This window comes from Accipiter gentilis, chromosome 28, assembly GCF_929443795.1.
Source record: "Accipiter gentilis chromosome 28, bAccGen1.1, whole genome shotgun sequence".
Taxonomy (NCBI): domain Eukaryota; kingdom Metazoa; phylum Chordata; class Aves; order Accipitriformes; family Accipitridae; genus Astur; species Astur gentilis.
The window spans coordinates 4,069,733-4,089,005 of record NC_064907.1 but is presented as its reverse complement, the minus strand read 5'-3'; the positions used below and the strand labels follow the sequence as shown (position 1 = coordinate 4,089,005).

The 19,273-nt window shown below is 41.0% G+C and overlaps 1 protein-coding gene across 1 annotated transcript; it reads right to left on the bottom strand.

Annotated features, from left to right (window-relative positions):
• Positions 1 to 954: 954 nt before the first annotated feature.
• On the bottom strand, positions 955 to 15,546 carry QPCT (glutaminyl-peptide cyclotransferase). Its single transcript, XM_049831044.1, has 7 exons — positions 15,155 to 15,546; positions 10,916 to 11,062; positions 8,228 to 8,509; positions 5,631 to 5,807; positions 4,660 to 4,759; positions 4,049 to 4,165; positions 955 to 1,365 (listed from the first exon to the last, which is right to left on the bottom strand). The coding sequence occupies exons 1-7, from the start codon at positions 15,275 to 15,277 to the stop codon at positions 1,220 to 1,222; spliced, it is 1,092 nt and encodes a 363-aa protein (XP_049687001.1). The 5' UTR covers positions 15,278 to 15,546; the 3' UTR covers positions 955 to 1,219.
• Positions 15,547 to 19,273: the final 3,727 nt, after the last annotated feature.

Below are 19,273 nucleotides of genomic sequence, written 5' to 3'. Positions count from 1 at the left end.
CCTTTTTTTTTTCTTCAAACGCTCCCATCTTTTTCTCACCAGTGGAAACCATAATTCTGTAGGTAGCTTTTGAATACTGTTCTTCTGGCTTCTCCTATTGATTTCATTCCAGGGTAGATTTTTGCCAGAGTGTTAAACTAAATTTATTAAATAATTCCAGTAAAGAATGTAAAAGCACAGGGTTGTTAAACTGGTGAGTATCTTTTTCTGATACAGGCTATGGCTTGTCCTTCTTGGTGTTTAAGCTGTTTTCTTGCTTTTGACTCTCATTTTAAACCTTGATAGATACCACTTTGCCTTTAAAATTATATTTATATCAAACTATAGTTTCAAAAGTGATCACTTTCCTAATATGATTACTTCGGATGTAATCTGTATTAAAAACAGCAGTTTGGGTTTGGTTTTTTTTTTATTTTGGGTCAAATTGTGAATGATTCTCACATGAATGAATGGTGTGTCCTGGTGTATTGCTCCCACACACCACCTACTGTTCTGTTTGTATCTCCTCTGTTGCAGTCAAAACACGATGTAAACCCCCACATACCTTCCTCTTAGCATCACTCCCCACCACCCTTCTCCATCAAAAAGTATCCAACAAACAACAGGGAAAAAAATTGAATTTGGGTTATTTCTCTGTTTCCTGGTGGCCTGCTGTCTGCAGACAAGAGCCCTTGCAGCCCTCCTTATAGGGGAAGGAGGAGAGGGAGCAGAGAGAATTAAAAATCCCTTCTGTGTGTCAGGAGTTCTAGCAACTCATTTCAGTATGAGGTGGTTTAGTTCAACTCAAAGTAGAAGTTGGTTTTAGTGTGATTTTTTGCCTCTTGATAATGTATAAATTTCCACTGCTGAACACTGCAAAAGTTGGTCACACCTTGTAAAAACTGTAGGTAATGCTTAAGTAGGGAGGCGTTCCCTCCTGGGATCTTAATAGGTGACATAAAACAGTGATAACAATCCAGAAAAATCCTGGGTTTTTTTATTCAGAGGTAAGACATGGAAAGATCAAATTCTTTCCAGGCTGAAACTAATTCTTATTTAATGCTATCTTATTTGGCTACATGGAACATTGGGCCAGGAACAGTTGAATCTATAATCAGTCTAGCAAGAGCTATCATTATGTTTGGCTTCACTTTAGTGCTCTCCAATGCAGTTGAATAGCAAATGTGAAGGTGGGCAAACAGTATTTAGAATGCAGTATGATTTGTTGCCATTTTGTCTATCACAGGTTTAGATACTCCAGTACAAACACTTGCAGGATTTTGCTGAGATTGTCGATAGTGGTTTTGTCAAGGTTTTCTTCTGTGTCCTCCATGGTATGCCATACTGCCGGAAAAGGGGATGGAATCAGATGTAGGACTGGAACTCCTGTAAGGAGGAAAGTGAAATTTGGAGAAGAAATATTGGAGAAGTTCTGTTAAGCTAACTGATATGTCGCCATTTAGCAATAGAGTCAGGTAACTATTCAATAAGCTTACTTTATAGAAGAGTGTGTGTTACTGCAGCTTCCTTTTACCTTCTCTTTTTGTGAAGACTGTGACTGCATCCCATTTATTTCATTGTGTGTTTCTTAAAATTGGCACCTTCCTTTCCTTTAAGTACTTTTACCTCCTTTTTTTTTTGTTTAAGGCACCTGTAGCTAGTAGTTTTACTGTGATACTTGCCTTTTTTTTTTTTTTTTTTTAGATCCTTTGCATTGTAGTAGTTGATACCATGTTTAGGAGCTACAGAAGGGCAGAGAAACCACTGCAGCTCCTCAAACTGAAAACTATTTACCATGTTCTTGTGACAGTGTTAAGATTGAGCACTTTTTGAAGTATATTTTTTAGTCTTCTCTATAAATGGTAAAATTGGGTGTCTGTATTTTTACTCTGTAAAATAGAACCACTATTATCCTCAGATAAAAGAAATTCCACTTGAAAGGATCTGTATCACTGCATACATATATACATCAAGCCACCTATATGCACTGAAACTTTTAGTTAAAGGAGGACTTAAATCAGTCTTCTGCTTCTTGATCACTTTTTGCAGGGAGCATTGTTTCTCTCCAGCCTCTTTCCTGTTTTACTGCTTTTCCTCTCATTTTTCAGCTGCATACCACTAAGGAATCTCTTCACTAGGTGTTAATTGCGTTACTAGAAAAGGTTTTGAGGTGTTGTCCTGGTTTCAGCTGGGATAGAGTTAATTGTCTTCCTAGTAGCAGGTATGGTGCTATGTTTTAAGTTCAGTATGCAAAGAATGTTGGTAATGCTGATGTTTTCAGTTGTTGCTAAGTAGTGTTTAGTCTAAAGTCAAGGATTTTTCAGCTTCTCATGCCCAGCCAGTGAGAAAGCTGCAGGGGCAGAAGAAGTTGGCACAGGACAGAGCCAGGGCAGCTGACCCAAACTGGCCAAGGGGGTATTCCATACCGTGGGACGTCCTATCTAGTGTATAAAGTGGTAAACTGCGGGGGAGGGGGAGGACGGGGGATCGCTGCTTGGGAACTAGCTGGGTGTCGATCGGCAGGTGGTGAGCAATTGCACTGTGCATCATTTGTACATTCCCATCCTTTTATATTGCTGTTGTCATTTTATTAGTGTTATCATTAGTTTCTTCTTTTCTGTTCTATTAAACCATTCTTATCTCAACCCACAAGTTTTACTTCTTTTCCCGATTTTTCTCCCCCATCCTACTGGGTGGGGCGGAAGTGAGTGAGCGGCTGTGTGGTGCTTAGTTCCTGGCTGGGGTTAAACCACGACAGGTGTGGTCATTGTTTTGCCCTATCAGCTTCTCCCATGTAGGATTTCTGATATACCTGGACATGCATATTATGGCTGTGTTGGTCTTTTTGGACCTGGGCCCCGCCTTGGTGAGAAAAATGAGATTCATGGAATTGAAAAGCCATTGAGCAGGAGAGAGTAACCACAGCTCAGTGAAGAGAGCAACTTGCTTAGAAGTGAAGAGGTGTAGCTGCTCTTGTGCCTGCTTCCAGAGCTGTGTCCGTGTTTTACATTACTCTGGAGTTAACAGCATAAGCAATGGTAAAATTAGGGGCCAGATATGAAGACACCTCCCTCCTCTCCCAGGTAGATACCCTCTTTCTTGAACTACTGTTACATTCCTTTCTGGTTAACCATTCTCTCACAATATGACTCTTGGTAGTCCTTGCTGTACAGTGGAAAACTTCAATCAGAAAAGTTTACTACATCTACTAATCCTTCTTTGGCCCACCTTAGTTTTGAAGATGTTCTGCTGAGTGCTTGAACTGAGAAGGACATCAAGTCTGCATCTTGAACTTGGACAAGTACTTTAATCACTGACCTGTAGCTTGACAAGGTGGCAGCAGTAGAACAACTGCTTTCCCTTTCTTTGATTGCATCCCAAAGGAAAAGAATGAACACAAAGTCAGAGGCTATGGCGTAGGTGTCTGCCAGGAGAAATGCTTAGGTAGGGAATCCCAGTTTCAGGTATGTGCCTAATTCCAGGACGGATTTCAAGCATATTGTGTCCTTTGCTATTTCTGCTGCCTACTCTATGCACCTTTCCCACCCCTCAAGCTGACAGCTGTGACATCTCCATTCTCTTTAGGGTATAAGGATGTCTTGAGTATGTGAGTTTTTGCAGGAGTCAGTGCCTTCAAATTTGAACAGGTAATAGTGAGCATTACTGTGACTTTGACAACAGATCTTTGGAGATTTTTGCAGTCTTTGAAAATATGATCCTTGAGTGTTTCACTGCTCCTAGAAATAACTAGCTGGCTAGTGTAGTATGTAGTGATACCCCCTGGATCAGACCTGCTTATCTTCATAGGACACTACTGCTGACAGAAATTTCCATTATCTTTGTGCCACTGGAGCTGTGCTCATGCAAAAAGATGATGGGTATGTTTTATCACTGCTTTTGTTTAGGTGTGTTTTTCAAAGCTGTGACTTTTGGCCTGCGTAAAGTTGAATTTGGAAGCCTCAAGTTGGGGCAAATAAACTTGAAAAACAGGATCATATGCACTTGCTTGTTCACTAAATGATGCATTTGTTACTGAACTTATACTTTAAAACAGAAAAGCTTCTGGTACCTCTTAATAAAAATGGAACATGGTCATCTTCAACCAACCCTCGATGCAAAGTAGTCTGGAAATACTGCTTTTCAACAAGATGATTCTTCAACAGATTCATGTTGTGTAGCTTTTGCTCTGTAATTCACAATGGAAGTGATTATTACAACTTTTGGACAGTAAGAGGCATGTTAGCACATTTGAATTCTTTTTCCTCTCACATGGAAACTTTTTCCATCAAAGAAGAAAAAGGAGTTGGTGACTGTCTTTTGCATTTGTTTAGTACTTAGAGGACCTCAAGATTGGTGCTATTACCCTCATTTTACAGAAGTGAGAACTAAAACAGAAGTGAAGCAGTTCCCAATAACCGCAGAGTGACAATCATTAATGGAACGTTTCATGGCTTCCAAGCATCTGGGAATCTTCCTCAGATATTTTATTAATTAAATATTAAAATCTTTGCATAGGTTTAAGATGCACCAAATTTAACATTTCTGTTATTAAATATTATAACTGTAAAACAGAAAAGTAATCTAAAAATCTGATTTACTTAATACATTCAGGACTTAATATTTTCAGAAACTACACACTAAATTTTCAAATTCACCAAAAGCCCATTCCCCTCTCCTTACCAATTGCTTGCAGCCTCTGAAACCATCGAACAGTGTTAGGAAAATAATTGGGAAAGACTGGGTTTGGTGCACCAATTAAATCCAGTAGTACAAGCAAGTCCTAAAGAAGAAAGAACCTTTAATACAGAGTTCTTTACACCACAACCAACAGTAGCAGCAGCAGCAATGAAACCTCTTGGTTTCTGTATAGGTCATGACTAGGTCTTTGATAGCTCTGGCCAAAGATCTGGCTTTTCTACCATGGTGCCAGAAGAACTGATTAGCAGAACCCAATTCCAATCTGATGCATTTCGCTGTCTTTCTGAGGAGAAAACTGTAGGCTGTTTCTCTGTTCCTCAAGCTGAAGCAGACTGCATTGTTTTGTTTGCAGTTTGTGTTTTATATCCCTTTAAAAGAAAAACTATGGTAGGTGGGGAGAAAGAGGAAATTGCTTCTTCCCCGGAGAACAACAAGAAGTCTGTCAAGGTAAAGACATTTTATGAGTCACAAGATACAGTGACAGAAGAAAAGTGTCTCAGCGGTGAGTAGGGAAACTAGAAGGCAGTAGGGAGAAGGGAGCAGACAACCAGAATGTTCGTAGGAATCAGAGGGAAACAGAGAGCTTGCTGCAGCTTAGTGCTGAGCTAGGGGAGATTTGTTCATAGACTGATACGATATCTGTGCTCTTTCCTAATCACTTTGAATTATCTTTCTTGAAGAAGGTGGGTATCCTAGCTTATATTCTTATAAGTTTGTGTATTTTGATTTTTCTGACTCCTCCTCATACTTGCATGGAGGAAGTCTAACTAAGCAGATTTACCTGAAAAGCTCTTGCCAACTATTTTATCACATCTCAAAATTTCCACAAGCCTGCTTATCCTTTAACTTTGGTGGGGTTCATTGTCTCTTGGGAATTTGGCCAATTACTTACTAATTAAATATTTTAAAAATGTAATTTACTGTTACTCATTATGGAGGTGGAAGCCACTTACTATGCCCTGCAGCTGATTTGTGGTTGTTGAATCAGGTGGATGTGGAGTAGATACCATTTTTTGAGCTAAGTGTTGAGATCCATAGAGGGAATCGGAAGGGGACCATCGGACAAAGGCTTCTTCACCATCAAAAAAAATGAGCTGAAGTGAAAGGTCTGGTCTTGACGTTGAGCCGGTCTATTGGAGGAAGTTAAAAGATAACTAATTCTGGCCAGAACATTAAATAAAGTACAAATATTGTAATCATATAAGTAACATCAGTAGGGGTATATTTTCAAGGTAGCCTATGCAAACCTTCCTACGGTTGTTAAAAGACACATTACGCTGTAATAGTGGTAGTGATCAGTCATTATTATTTATCTAGCACAGTGACACGTTCTCCAGCCTGGAATCATTTTGGTTCTGATTAAAAGTTTCATTTCTGACTTTAGCGGACATGAGCTGGATATGTTGAGACAGGTCTGCAAAAGTAGGTAGCAGAAACATCATCTCAAATAACGAGGAGACATGTCAGCAACAACACCTGATGTGACTGCTAAAATTATTACTTTATAACTCCACAAAGGAGTAATATCTCTGCTACAGTTGTACACCAGTGGAGCTGAATTATGTGTTTGTAAAATTTCAACAACCAAAAATAACACAGCAGGAAAAACGGAGAATATATATGATTAATGTATTTAAGGTCACAAAGGAGACATCTGTGTGAAATTTCTTCCCCATGTAGAAGGAGCCTTTTTTCTCTCTCTCTTTACTCACTGAAGCCTTGTTTGCACTGCCAGCGTTTCCTAATAATCTACAACAAGGCTAAACCCAGTTCGGTTCTGCTATATGAACAGCTTGGGGAACTGTAGCCTTGGCAGTTGCTATAAATACATTAACCTCTCTATGAATTAATGCTACTTCAAGTGAAAGTGTATGATGGGGTTAAAAAGGTGGGGTCACTGGCAACAGTCATGTCCTGTGTGGGCTACCACTCCCAACTACTGGAGCTGATCCAATATAAACAGTAGTGGAAAACTTCTATAAAATGTCTCTCACATAAGCAAGATGATATTGATTATGCTCACAGCGATACATGGATTTCTCTAATGGCACTGCTTTGCTGCCCTTTGTCCTTTGCACAGGACACAAGCTCTTTTGATAGCAGTCATTTTGCATTATATTCTGGAGGAAACTATTAATGCCACTTGAATTTTAGAAAGTAATATTTTATTGTTATTATTATGACCATTTAACACATTCCCAGGTCTGAATAACATAGAGATGTCTTTGCCTTTTCATTTTAAACTTACTCAAAAAACTGGAGAAACATCAAGATAAAAATCACAGCTTCAAGTCAAAGTATAAATAGATTTGGCTGAAAACATAACAAAGTCTGTTATGCTACTATGAGCAGAGCAAAAGGGTCATAGCTAATGTATTAAGCAGATGGATCCAAAAGTATATTTTGTTAACAGGCTGTACAAATGGTATCCTGTGCAAACTAATTAGGTTGCCTTTGTCAAATGCTGTCATCCTACATGATGAAACAATTTAATCAAAAAATTATGTATTACTTGCAAAAAATTCCCGTCTTTAAGTCGGTGTGCAGGTTGTTCCATAAATAACCATCAGGCAAATTTATTATAAATGAAGCTTCTAAATGAAGGCATAGGTATTACAGGAGTGCTTTGTTTTGCGATTAAAAATATCGGCATACTCTTAATTTTCTAACTCTTAAATATTCTAATGTCAGAGTGCACCAAATCAGTTTCTGGAGACAACTGCTGACAGGTAATCTTAATACCTGAACTGAGTGTATTCCTGACACTTTGTAAAGCATTTGAGAGACCTTTTCCTGTGAAAGTTGTTAGTGTATGAGAAGTATTCTTCTGTAAACAGTGAATACTGGACCAGTAGATGGCACTCATGAATCTGTAATCCTACAAATTTGTAATCCTACAGGCTTTTAGAGCTTGTAGGATCAACAGATTTTTGTGCCTAGCAATGGCAGCACTTTGAAGCAGATTTTCATAGCATAGGTAACACAGACTGATAACATTATACGCTATTACTTGACTGTTTTCCTTTACTCAGCCATCACTTGTTTCATAAATATTCAAATTGATAAAGGAAAACAAGAAGAAAAGCTTGAATCATTATGGGATGGAGGGATGTGAGTGTAACTGTCCTGCACAGCAGTTAGTTCATCCATCTCCCAAAACAGTATAACTGAGAGATTTTTAAAATGCAAGATTCAGAAAGCAACAAAACTTTGTCAATGACCCTAGATGTCACTGGATATGATAGGAGCTTCCGAGTAGGGTTCTCACCAAGTCTATGAACCATATTATTCATGTATAAATTGTTTTTTTATATAGTATATATTTATTAGATAATTTTAGATAGCCATCCTTTGCATAAGGAGTTTTAATGTGATAATGTACTCTAAAGAGGGAGATAGAGATCTCTCTTCGGTTCTTCTTGAAGTCAATGGGAGTTTTACTACAGGCACAGCAATCAGAGATTGCACGCAGGCTATGGGAGAGAACGTGGAAGTGCCCTAAGGCCTGTTGCTGTTGCAAAACCAAATGAAAATGAAACAAGCAAACTACCTTGATTAATTGAAGCTTGTTATCCAGGGCACGTGCCAGCTCCAATATCATAGCACAAGGCACAGCTGAATCAGTTGCTCCTACAAACACTCTCTCCTGCCATTGTTGTCCAAAGAATTTTGAGTCGTAGTGGCAAGCAAGTACTAGATGGCGTTTTGCAGAGGGGTCGAGAGTACTGATAATATTTGAAAATGTTTGATATCCATATGGTGTGTATCTCTGAAAGGTATCTTCTTCAATTTCCCAACCAGCCTGTAATCTTTGAAGACGGTGCTTGATATGCTACAATAAAAAAAAAAATCTTATTAATATTGCTTGCTTCCCAAAGATATTGCAGACAAATTGTCATTAGCTAATTAACAGTGGCACTTAAGCTTATTTCTGTAATATCACGATATTTCTAGAAGATAAATTTTATAGCAAAAAATGTAACATCACTATATAAAATAAGCAACGTCTTTGCTACCTTAGCCTTTGACTGGCTCACTTGCTTTTCATTTCTCCCTTTTGTCTCTTGTCTTTGGAGTCTGAAGGTGCTTTGAATGACTGCCCATTAATATGACACATTAAGATCTTGATCTCTGAAGTTTCCAGGCCAGTGTTTTTTCAGGTGTAACCAGACAGATTTAAAGTTTACCTCTTCAAATGTAAACTCAGTTATGCCCTTAAATTCAATGTCAGAACTGGCTGCAGAGAAGGTGTGGCTATTTTGACAACTACCACACATAGATGCCACAGTAGTATTTAAAAAAAAAGCTGGCATGGGGGGGTGGTGGTGTTTGGTGTGGGTTTTCTTAGAGAGAAATCTGCCTTTCAAGTGACATAAGTTGTTTACAAGGCTATAAGAGACAGTCTGATTCCTGTAAATTAAAGAAAGAATTACACATTTCAGAACAATGTTTTAAAAATGAAATCCTCTAAGTATAGCTCCTGTAAAGATAAAAATTAAGACAGTGAGTCTATAAAAGAGATAATTCGTTTTAGGTATCTTCCTACCTAAAGAGAAAACCTTTAACAACCCCAGTTATACTTAGTACAGAGTTCTGGCTAACTCTTATTAGAGGGCCATCGCTGTTGAGCAACTTATTTTTATGGGTCCCTAGAGTGCTTCTTCAAGGCAGATTCCTCTCTCTTTAAATAAACATTAGGAAAAGCCTCTAAGGGGAAAAAAAAGAAAATAGACTTTGAAGACTTGTCCTGCTCTTAGTGAAGTCAGTGGGAATATTGCCATAAATTTTAGTGCTAGAACAAACTTCCATTTTGTTTGTGGTCACCCACTGAAAGCTTTTATGGCATTGTATGGTCTATCCACTATCTGTAGGCAGAGCAAAGGACGTCTGTTATGGATTAAGGGGAATATATAAGCCTGAATGGAGTTCCCAGTGTGCACTAGCCATGACTGCACTAGCCTTCTCCCTTAAAGGAGTCTGATGCTTTTTCTGTGTCTTTAACAAAGAAATGTCATCCATTTTGAATGCCATTGTGCTCCGATGATGGAGGACTCTTCTTTTTTTCCTTTGGCAGGGGTCCACTTTGGTACATGCTGTTACCTTGTAACAGGATAATCCTATTTTGAACATAATTTGTGGTATTCTAGCCTAGGCTCAGCTGGGGTTTTATTGTTTGCTTTTTTCCTTACTTTTTTCCCTTTCACTTGGCTGCCTTCCAGGGTATCACTAAAGAAACCACAAAACTAAATCTATAGAGACATGTGCGCACACGCATGCGCGCGCGTACACACACACAAAGCATAAAAAAGCTGTATTTTTCCAGTCTACCAACTGCAGAGTGGGAAATAAACTGATTGCAGTTAGGGCTATCTGGGAGCCGTTGAGTCACTGCCTAAAGGGTAAATGAAGGCTTGTGAGATGGTGTGAATGTCTTCTAGTAAACTCAGCTGTACCACTGTTTTAGCCTTGCTCTTGGCTAATGTAGTCCAGAGCCAGCATGGCACACAGTCCTGAAGATGCCCACGCAGTGAGTGCAGAGCAGAGGTGCCAACAGGGCAGCAACCCAGTCATGTGGTTGGTCACAAGTCAAGTTGTAACTCCTTGTGGCTCACATAAAATCTGCTGGAGCTTTTACAGGCTTGGGGCCAGGTGCAGTCTGGATATGTTAGGCCAGCATTAACATACTGCTGTGCTTGGGCCAGCAGAGCTAGCATGGTACTTGGACCAGTGCTGCACTTTGTCACGTTGACCATTTGATCTGCATGCCCATTTGGGCCCTTCTGATCCCTTTTTGTGTTGATACACCCATCTGAAGCAACACTACAGGGGAGTGTAACAGCGTAGGACCTCTCCAGAAAAAGGGCAGGACAGTGTCATTTATTTCATCACCATGTATGGTCCCAGGGGGTTTGAATGAGTGACCAAAAACCTGCTCATGTGAGGGAAAGGACAAGGGTTGTGCTGTACTTTGGGTAACAAACCTGAGGCAAGCTTTTAAACTTAAAACATAAATTTTTAAACAATTTTTTTTTTTCATCATGCTATGCAGCCCTGGGAAATAATGTCAGCTAAAGTGCAAGCTGTGTCATGTAGGCTCTATGCAGTCTAGACTTGAACAATGATAGAGTTCATCCTACCGAATGAAAGGAATGTGTCTGTCCCTTTAGCGGTCACAAAAGGCGCTACCAGAATATAAATAATAGATGTTCTTAGAGGTTTTCAGGAAATGCTGTCTTACCTGTCGTACGATATAATTTCCTGGTGATCCTGAGTATCTTTCTATCAGGATAGGGCGCAAATCATTCTCCCACATTTCAGAAACATCTGTGTTTGCTGCAACTTTTTGAATAGCATCAGAATGTAAAATTCTTGGTTGGTGAGAATACTGTAGAAGGGAGAAAAAGGAAAGATTGCTCTATTACCAGACCTTTTTAACCACAGTTTGCTTCAGAATTACAGTAAATGTGATACATTATTCTGCTTTGATTTACTGACAACAAAAAGTAATTTTAAAAAAAAGCTTTTATCTCAAAAATGATTGACACTTTTATGTTCTGTAGCTTCTGCATCTTTGATTTCCATGCAAAATACAGTAGTATTAAAAACATGGGGAGAAATTTTTACCTATCAACTAGCTGTAAAAACTCAACCTGTGTTTGGGTTCTCTTTTCTAGTACCCTAATTCTACATACATATAGTCATGTTTATTACCATCTCACCTTCAAATGAGGTTTCCACTGAGACAAACACCAGAAGCTTTTTTTATAGTAGTAATAATATTTAGCTTTATGCTGTGTCTACATTATGAGGTGCAGTACTGCAAAGAAATACATAAGCTAGCTCAGTCCTGGAAAGAGTGAAGCCTCTGCCTACTGTGGTGGTATTGGTGTGACTACACAGCATGGTGCAGCTCATTTAGGGCTAGCTGGGGTATGCATCAGCTTTGTGACACATGGCTTAACCTCAGACTTGGCAGCTCATCTCCTGTGACAGCAGATAGTAGTGCTAGGACCTCCCAAGTGGCTTCTTTTCTGTTGCCTAAACAGAGACCTTTAGAGCTATTTTGGGTGACCTAGAATACTTGAGACATCCTCATGGGGCTCGCAAATGCGTGTCCTTGATGTGCAAGAGCCTTGTGCTGTTCTGGAGTGGTAGCTGAATGCCAGGTGGGATCCCCAAGGGCATCTCAAATGCCCCTTTGGGCACCTGAGTTGAACCTATCCAATCTCTAGCAGTTGTCTCCTCAGGAACTTCCTGAGCCACTCCTGTTTTTATAGATTCCTATTTTGGGGACTATCATAGGATGCTCCTATCATATCCATTCCTTTTTTCTATCACAGGGACTTCCCTCTACTTCTCTTTTTCTCCCACTGAAAAATCTTGGTCTGTTTACTTGTTCTTCGATCAGAACTGCCTTATCAGACTTCCTGTCCTTCAGTGTACCCTGTCTACCTCATTCTTTCTGAGGAAAGGGAGGGAAACTGGAACATGAGTGCCCCATAACTTACAGTGTAGGATAATGGTATTTTCTATTTTATTCTTTTCCTTTCTTCAAACTGTTTAACAAATTACTTGGTTTTGGGCTGCTGCTGCATCAAACTGACGTTTTCATAGATGTATTTACTCTTAACTCCATCATTGTATATGTTACTAAAAAATAATCATTCCCCCTCCTTTCCCACTCACTCATGTGCATCTTTTCACATTTGTATGAAATGACTGCTGAAACTCATTACCTGGCCAGAAAGTATACTTACCTTGAGATCTTCTGCAGTCCTGTATAATGACCTGTTAATTATCATTATAATGATCTTAATTACCCTGACTGATTAATATTGTTAAAAAATGGGTTTTGCCTCACTATTTGTCTTCTTTTCTACTCCATTTGTGTGTGTGCTGAGCAAAGCAGGCACAAGCACAAGTATTTTCTAGATTTCACTGTAAACATTTAATTCTACCCTTCTCTTTTCCTAGCTGTTTATCTATGTGTAGACCTTTCCTCTAATTCCACTTCAGTTTACTAGTGAAATTAGTAAAGGGGAGACACAAAGACACTGAATCTTACCATGCCAATTTTACTATAGTGTTTAAAGCTGAATTTTAAGACTATAAGGACACCAAATTTTAGGATGTGCAGTTAACATTTTTAATGCTAGGAAATTTTGACATGGGTTAAAGAAAAATGGCATTTAATCTGATATAAAGAAGAACTTTTACAGGTTTGGAAATTGCATTGTAGAAGATGCATAAACTGTCTTTTGAAAGACCAGAAGTTTAATACCGTGGAATTTACACCAGTGTAGAAAACGCAGAGATGAGAAAATGTTGTTAGGGAGCTGTTCTGCTTAGGAGGAACAGGCTATAAGAGGAGAGAGAAAAGCTAAAGCTATGCACTTCAGAAGAGTGTAGGAGGACAATTTAATTAAGGAAGTTCAGAAAATATGCCTTCATTTGAATTAATAACGGGCTCAATTAGAACATGGAATTGTCTTGTTTCTAACCATAGAGCATGCCTGGTAATTAGGGTCATTGAATCACATCAAAGAAACACGATTCTTATTATTAAAGTACAAACGTATGAAAACAGAAGAGAGGAATAAATTCCCATTTCTAATAATGGAGATACTTTCAAATTCGGGAAGTGAAAGGAATTACAAAAGTGGTCATGAAATAAGAAAGAAACAGAATGAGATCTGTAGGTGACTCATTCCTTACAGCGTTGGTCAATGCCTATTTCCTCCATGGCCGCAGCAGGAAGGCAGAACAATATATTTATGACAGGGCTATCACTAAACCATTCGCACTAAGCTGCATAAAACTGAGAGACTTGAACTTCTACAAGTAGCCCAAGCTTACCTACCGATTTTGGTATAGTTCAGCTTGGTGCCAATGGAAGTTAGCTTCTAAGAACTCTTAAGTTTAGGACCTGGTTCATCCTCCTCAATGAGAGAAGGAGGGGAAGGTCTGTACACTGTAGGACTTTCAACTTCTGGCTCACACATCCCTTTAGGGAGAAGGAACAAAAGTTGTCAAGGGCCAAGTATTTGATGAAAAAGAGGAAGTCGTTCTTGGTTAGTGTCTGCACAAGCAGAGGAGTTCAGATGCTATGGTTCCATGGTTAGATGATACTACTTACATCATTGGCAAGTAGATTGACTAGTTGGAATGGAATGAGCTAAAGAGTGTCTTGGTGTGGCTCAAGAGGGCTGAAAAAAGGAGCAGGGGGGCTATAGGCTTGTACATTAACTAGTATGACTAAAGATTTAGCCTCATGTATTCTTATAGATGTATTATATATGTGCATATACCTGTACTGTGCATACTATAGAGTTATGTTACAGATATGTTGTCTATACAGGAGCTGTATATACTGTAAGATACAATTAATAGAACAGAATGACAAAGTTTCTCTTTTTTAAAAAAAAACACACCCAAACAACCCAGCACTTATTTGAATGGGGAGTGAATAAAATCAAGGAGAAAGGGAATGACCAAGGTGAAGTGAGTGGAAAGGTACAAGGGAAGCTTCATTTTGCCTGTTTGTCCTGGACACTGATATACTGGTGAAGAGAACGGTGCACTGGATTAGCGGAGTTCAGTCAAACACCGGGTGATGGGCCCTAGAAGTATATTTTCCCCTTGGAAATTCCTGAACCCTTTAATTGACTGTAATTCGCAGTTGTATGCTCTCCCATGTTCCACATGCTTTAGTTCTTCATGAAGAAACTATGTTAGAGTTTCATAATCAGCCACTAAGAGTTGTTAACACAGAGAACTCAGGGGTTCTTACTTATTACTTATTGCTTATTACTGTTTCATTAAATATTCATTAAATATTATCTCGAGACTGCTTTTTTCACTAGTTCACACAACACTTTGAATTAAAAACAATACAGTGTGGTTCTATGACATATTAGAGTATTACATCCTTTCGAAACAATTTTGAAGCAGCTATCAACACCGCCCCTACCTGTTTTTTCTAGCTAAATGTGCATTGCTGCTGGAAGGGAAGAGCTATTTGTTTCCTCAAACCAAGACACCGTCCTCTGAATCACTGTGATCACGCTAAAAACTGGAGTTTAATAGAATGTTATATGGAATATAATGTCAGATTTTGACCCCTCTTCTCCTGTTTGGGTTTCCCCTCAAGTTCACCAGCTGCCCCCGACAAAGCTTATCGCGCTAGCTGCCCATTCCCCGGCGCTGCAAAAGGCACCGCCGACACGACAGACGTGTGAAGAAGGCTAGTTCTCTGCGGCCATCAGCCCGGGGCAGAGGGAAGCCATGTTACCCACCCTCACCTGCGCTTCCCCCGCCGAGCGCGGGCCGGTGACCCGCCGCCGAAATCCAGGTTCGCCCCCGAGGCGGGAGGGCAGCAGGCTGCGAGACCTTTCCCGGCCTCCCGGGAAGGTGCTACCCGCCCCACGCAGCCAAGGGGAGAGGCAAGAAGCGGCTGAGAAACGCGAAGGTGACCCACCTTCTCCAGGGTCCAGTCCGCTCCGGTCTCCCTCCCGCGCACCAGCTGAGAGCAGGCGACGGCGGAGAGGCACAGTGCCCCGAGCAGGCGGGAAGCGGCCGCCGCTCCCTCGCCCCCGGCCATCCCCCTCCACTCCCCTCACGGCTCTCCTCGCGGGCCCTTTCCCTCCGCCCTTCCGAGGCCCGGGGGTGGAAAGGGGAGAGAGCCAGGGCCGGCGGCGGAGACGAGGCGGGAGGAAGGCTGCCGCAGAAGCGGGCGCCGGCTGTTGCGGTTGCGGCCGCGGCTCTCCCAGCCTCTCCCAGCTCGCCTCGCCTCCCCTCCGAAAAGAGCCTCGTCCCTGGCACCACGTCAGCAGTGCCAGGAGGGCTGCCTGTGACCAACCCCGGGCCCGCCGCCGCCGCCACCCCCTCCTCCTCTCCTCTCCTCTCTTCCCCCCCGGGGCCGCGGGCTGTTGCAAGAGGAGGCTCGCAGGGGCTCGTGGTTTTCGCCCCGAGAAAAGCCGTAGCCGGCGGTTTCCCCTGGAAGCCGGTTTTGTGTTTCCAGGGACGGCTCTGACACGAACCGAGGCTGCCATCTCCGCCCGTTTGAGCGCGGGTGGGCAGCTCCAGGCGCTTGGGCGAGGGTTCTCCAGGTGGCTCTGGGCTCCTGCTGAGAACGGGCCTGGATCACCGCTCCTTCCTGACGACCAGTCCGAAACGAGCATTCGTGAAGGGTCTCGAAAGGCAACGGCCTACAGAGTTGCGAAGTGGTTTCATTTGTTATTTTACGAGCTCTTCTTCCCATCTTTTTTAGGCCGAAACCGACAATACTTCCTAAAATGACAATCCCGTCTCCAGGCGTTTTACATTCTGTAATTATACTCTTAACTACCAATGAAGCAAAATTTGAGGTGAAGGCGATATTTTGCAGTAGACCAATTAAAATGATTAAACCAAAGATGCAAGCCTCTGAGCACACAAGCCCTTCTTTAGGTCACTTGACATCACCATCCTTCCTCTGTGGTTTTGTAGAAAACATATGACTATTCTGCATCACAGATATTCCATTTAAAGTCTCTGACTCTTACATCATTCTTAAAGGTCAGACTTAATGCTAAAACAAATTGAAAGAAAAAAAAGAAGAAAGAAAGGAAGGAGGGAGGGAGCAGGAGTAATCATCTTGCTGCTCTTCGGCCTCATACTGGAAAGCTGCATCCTGGAAACTACAGCTTCGCAAGTATTCAAAGTGTCTGTGAGGGTAATATTAGAAAAATGGAGCAATTTGTTGATTTGCAGATGCTTGACCCAGATTCCATAGATTTCCTAGAAAAGCTGGTGGATCTGCTGCCCAGCATACAGATGGGATCTCTGGTGGTGATAGTTTTACTGCAGATTCAGCATCCTTCTAGCTGATACTCATAATGCGACTATATCCAAAATTTTCCTATATGGGGAAACAAAGAGTTAATTTAGATCCATGCCTTTTTTTTTTTCTCCTCACGAAAGTCCACACATTGGTTTGCTAGGAAATTGTTCCAAATGCAAAGCCAAGTCACTGGTGAATAGGGAGAAATGGGCAGTCATTTGATTACCGAGAAAAATCAGCATGGTTTACAGATTCTTAGGCAAAAGCCCTGGCATGTCAGCAGAGATCAAGTCATGGGAAATTAGTCTAAATCCGCCTACCAAGATGACAGTGATCCTAACAGGACTACACAACAGAACAAAATTCTGTTGCCCCTCCATCACATTTCCTGTGGTTGACTATATAATCCAGATGCTGGACAAAATTTCTGGCTGATGTGCCAGGGTTCTCATACAATTCAGCAGAAAAGAAAAAATACAATAGCTACAGGAGAAATTTGCCAAGAATATAAGCTTGATTCAGGACTAGCTAACACTGTTTTCCCCTTAAGGGACTCTGGGCTCGCTGAGGGCTGCAATTCTTTGATAGCTTATGAATTTGGCAAGCATGAAGCCAGCTTAAGACAGCATTGGTCTCACCTACATGGGAAACAGATAAAAATGTAAGTAAGTGCCAGACCAGAAGCGTAGAGAGTTTGAACAGGATTTTTTAAAAGTGTTACTTCCAAAATTTGGAGGGGAGACCTTCCTCCCCTCCCCCTCATTACCACCCCAGAAAGTTCCTTGTCTAGTGATATAAAGAAGACTGAGAAGAAAAATAATCTATTGCAATGTGACAGAAGTCAGAGCAGTTCACAGCTGAAAAGAGAATTATGTAACTATTTTAAAAAATATTACACAAAGTTTAAAAAAATTATTCAAAGGTGATGAACTTTTTGTTTTTTTCCAGAGATTTATAAAGGAAAAAAACATGTTGTTTAGTCCTACTCCATACTACCAAATAGAAAAGATGCCAACAAACTGCTCAGTGGTCAACTGTTCGATTTTATACATTGTCAATAGTTGGGTTATTACCCTGAAAATTCAAATAGATGTAACCAGGTGTCATCTAGAGAGAGAGAGAAAAAAAGAGATTATTTGAAGAAAAGCATACATTATCTGTGAAAATACAATCTGTACATTGTTCCTTTCCTGTAACCCACTTGATGTGACAGTGCCATCTACTGAAGTCCCGAAGGATAGACGTTAGAGGCAGCACTGTCAAAAGCTTTTCCTTGTGCTGGCACTACAGCGTACAAGAGTTTCAGCCCAAACTGCCCCTTGGAAGCTGAGGCTGCGTGCTCTGTCATTACCTTGGTTATTAACCCTGGAGAAATGCACTGTCAAATGCTGCGGATTTAATGCATGCCTGTTTTCTCAAGAAGGGGGACTCCAGCACCTTCCACTGTTTCAGATACAGTTTTGATGCTCAGCTCTTTCAACTGGCAGGCCCGGGGTAGGGAGAAGAGAGTAAGTGTGGTTTGTTGTGTTTTGAATCTGCCTAATACAAGGCAATTTTGTGACTGAGCTATGGCTGATTTACCAGCAGTGGTAAGCCAGCAGTTACAATATACAGCCTGAGATTGCCAGTGTTTGGCAGCCTGGACTGCTGCATATTCAGAAATCCGTAGGCAATTTAGCCCAGCAGAAAAGGGTGGTGGGGCTGATGTTCACAAAGCAGCACATGGGCCTGCAGGTGCCTGGTGTTCATGTGTGTCCTGTAGGCTTGAGCTGCTGTTCTTCCCAGTCCACTTGTCCACCGTTGATCTCCGTGGGGTTTGGAACAGAGCCTTTATCAGGCTGTCGACGTACCGTGCTTGGTGATTCAGGTTTTAGACATTCTGTTTCCATGGGCTGATGTATTCACAGACAAGGTTTACTAACTGAAATGCGTGGCTGTGTCATGGTTTAATCCCAGCCGGCAACTAAGCACCACGCAGCTGCTTGCTCACTCTCTGTCCACCCAGTGGGATGGGGAAGAGAATCAAAAAAAAGTAAAACTCATGGGTTGAGATAAAGACAGTTTAATAGGACAGAAAGGAAGAAAAAATAATAACAATATGATAATAATAATAAAAAAAGAATTAGAATATAAAAAACAATTGATGCACAGTGCAATTGCTCACCACTCGCCAACCAATGCCCAGTTAGTTCCTGAGCAGCAATCCACCTCACCGCTGGCCAACTCCCCCCAGTTTATATACTGGACATGACGTCACATGGTATGGAATACCCTTTTGGCCAGTTGGGGTCAGATGTCCTGGCTGTGTCCTCTCCCAACTTCTTGTGCCCCTCCAGCCTTCTTGCTGGCTGGGCATGAGAAGCTGAACAATCCTTCACTTTAAACTAAACATGACTTGGCAACAACAGAAAACATCAGCGTGTTATCAATATTCTCCTCATACTGAATCCAAAACACAGCACTATACCAGCTACTAGAAAGAAAATGAACTCTATCCCAGCCGAAACCAGGACAGCAGGTGAACCCTAAACACTTATTTAGGGAAATAACTTCATGTTGTTTATTTCAGTCAGTACAATAGGACTATATGACATGAATGAGGCTGCCCACCCAGCAGGCGCAAGGATTTGTGAGTTCATTATTTCAACTAGTGGGGGAGTAAGTGAATTCCAAAAGATCAATGACATATAATGAATAATATAAATCTGTATTTTGTTTTCAGTGGATTTATACCAAGTCAATTTTTGATTTCATGTTTTTTAAGCCTATACTAAA

Coding starts and splice junctions, on each gene's coding strand:
- QPCT (XM_049831044.1), bottom strand. CDS start 15,277: ATGGCCGGGGGCGAGGGAGCGGCGGCCGCTTCCCGCCTGCTCGGGGCA. Junction 4,760..5,630: donor CAAATCAGCTGCAGGGCATA/GTAAGTGGCTTC, acceptor TTTCTTCTTTAG/GACTTGCTTGTACTACTGGA. Junction 4,166..4,659: donor TCAGAGGCTGCAAGCAATTG/GTAAGGAGAGGG, acceptor TGTGAATTACAG/AGCAAAAGCTACACAACATG.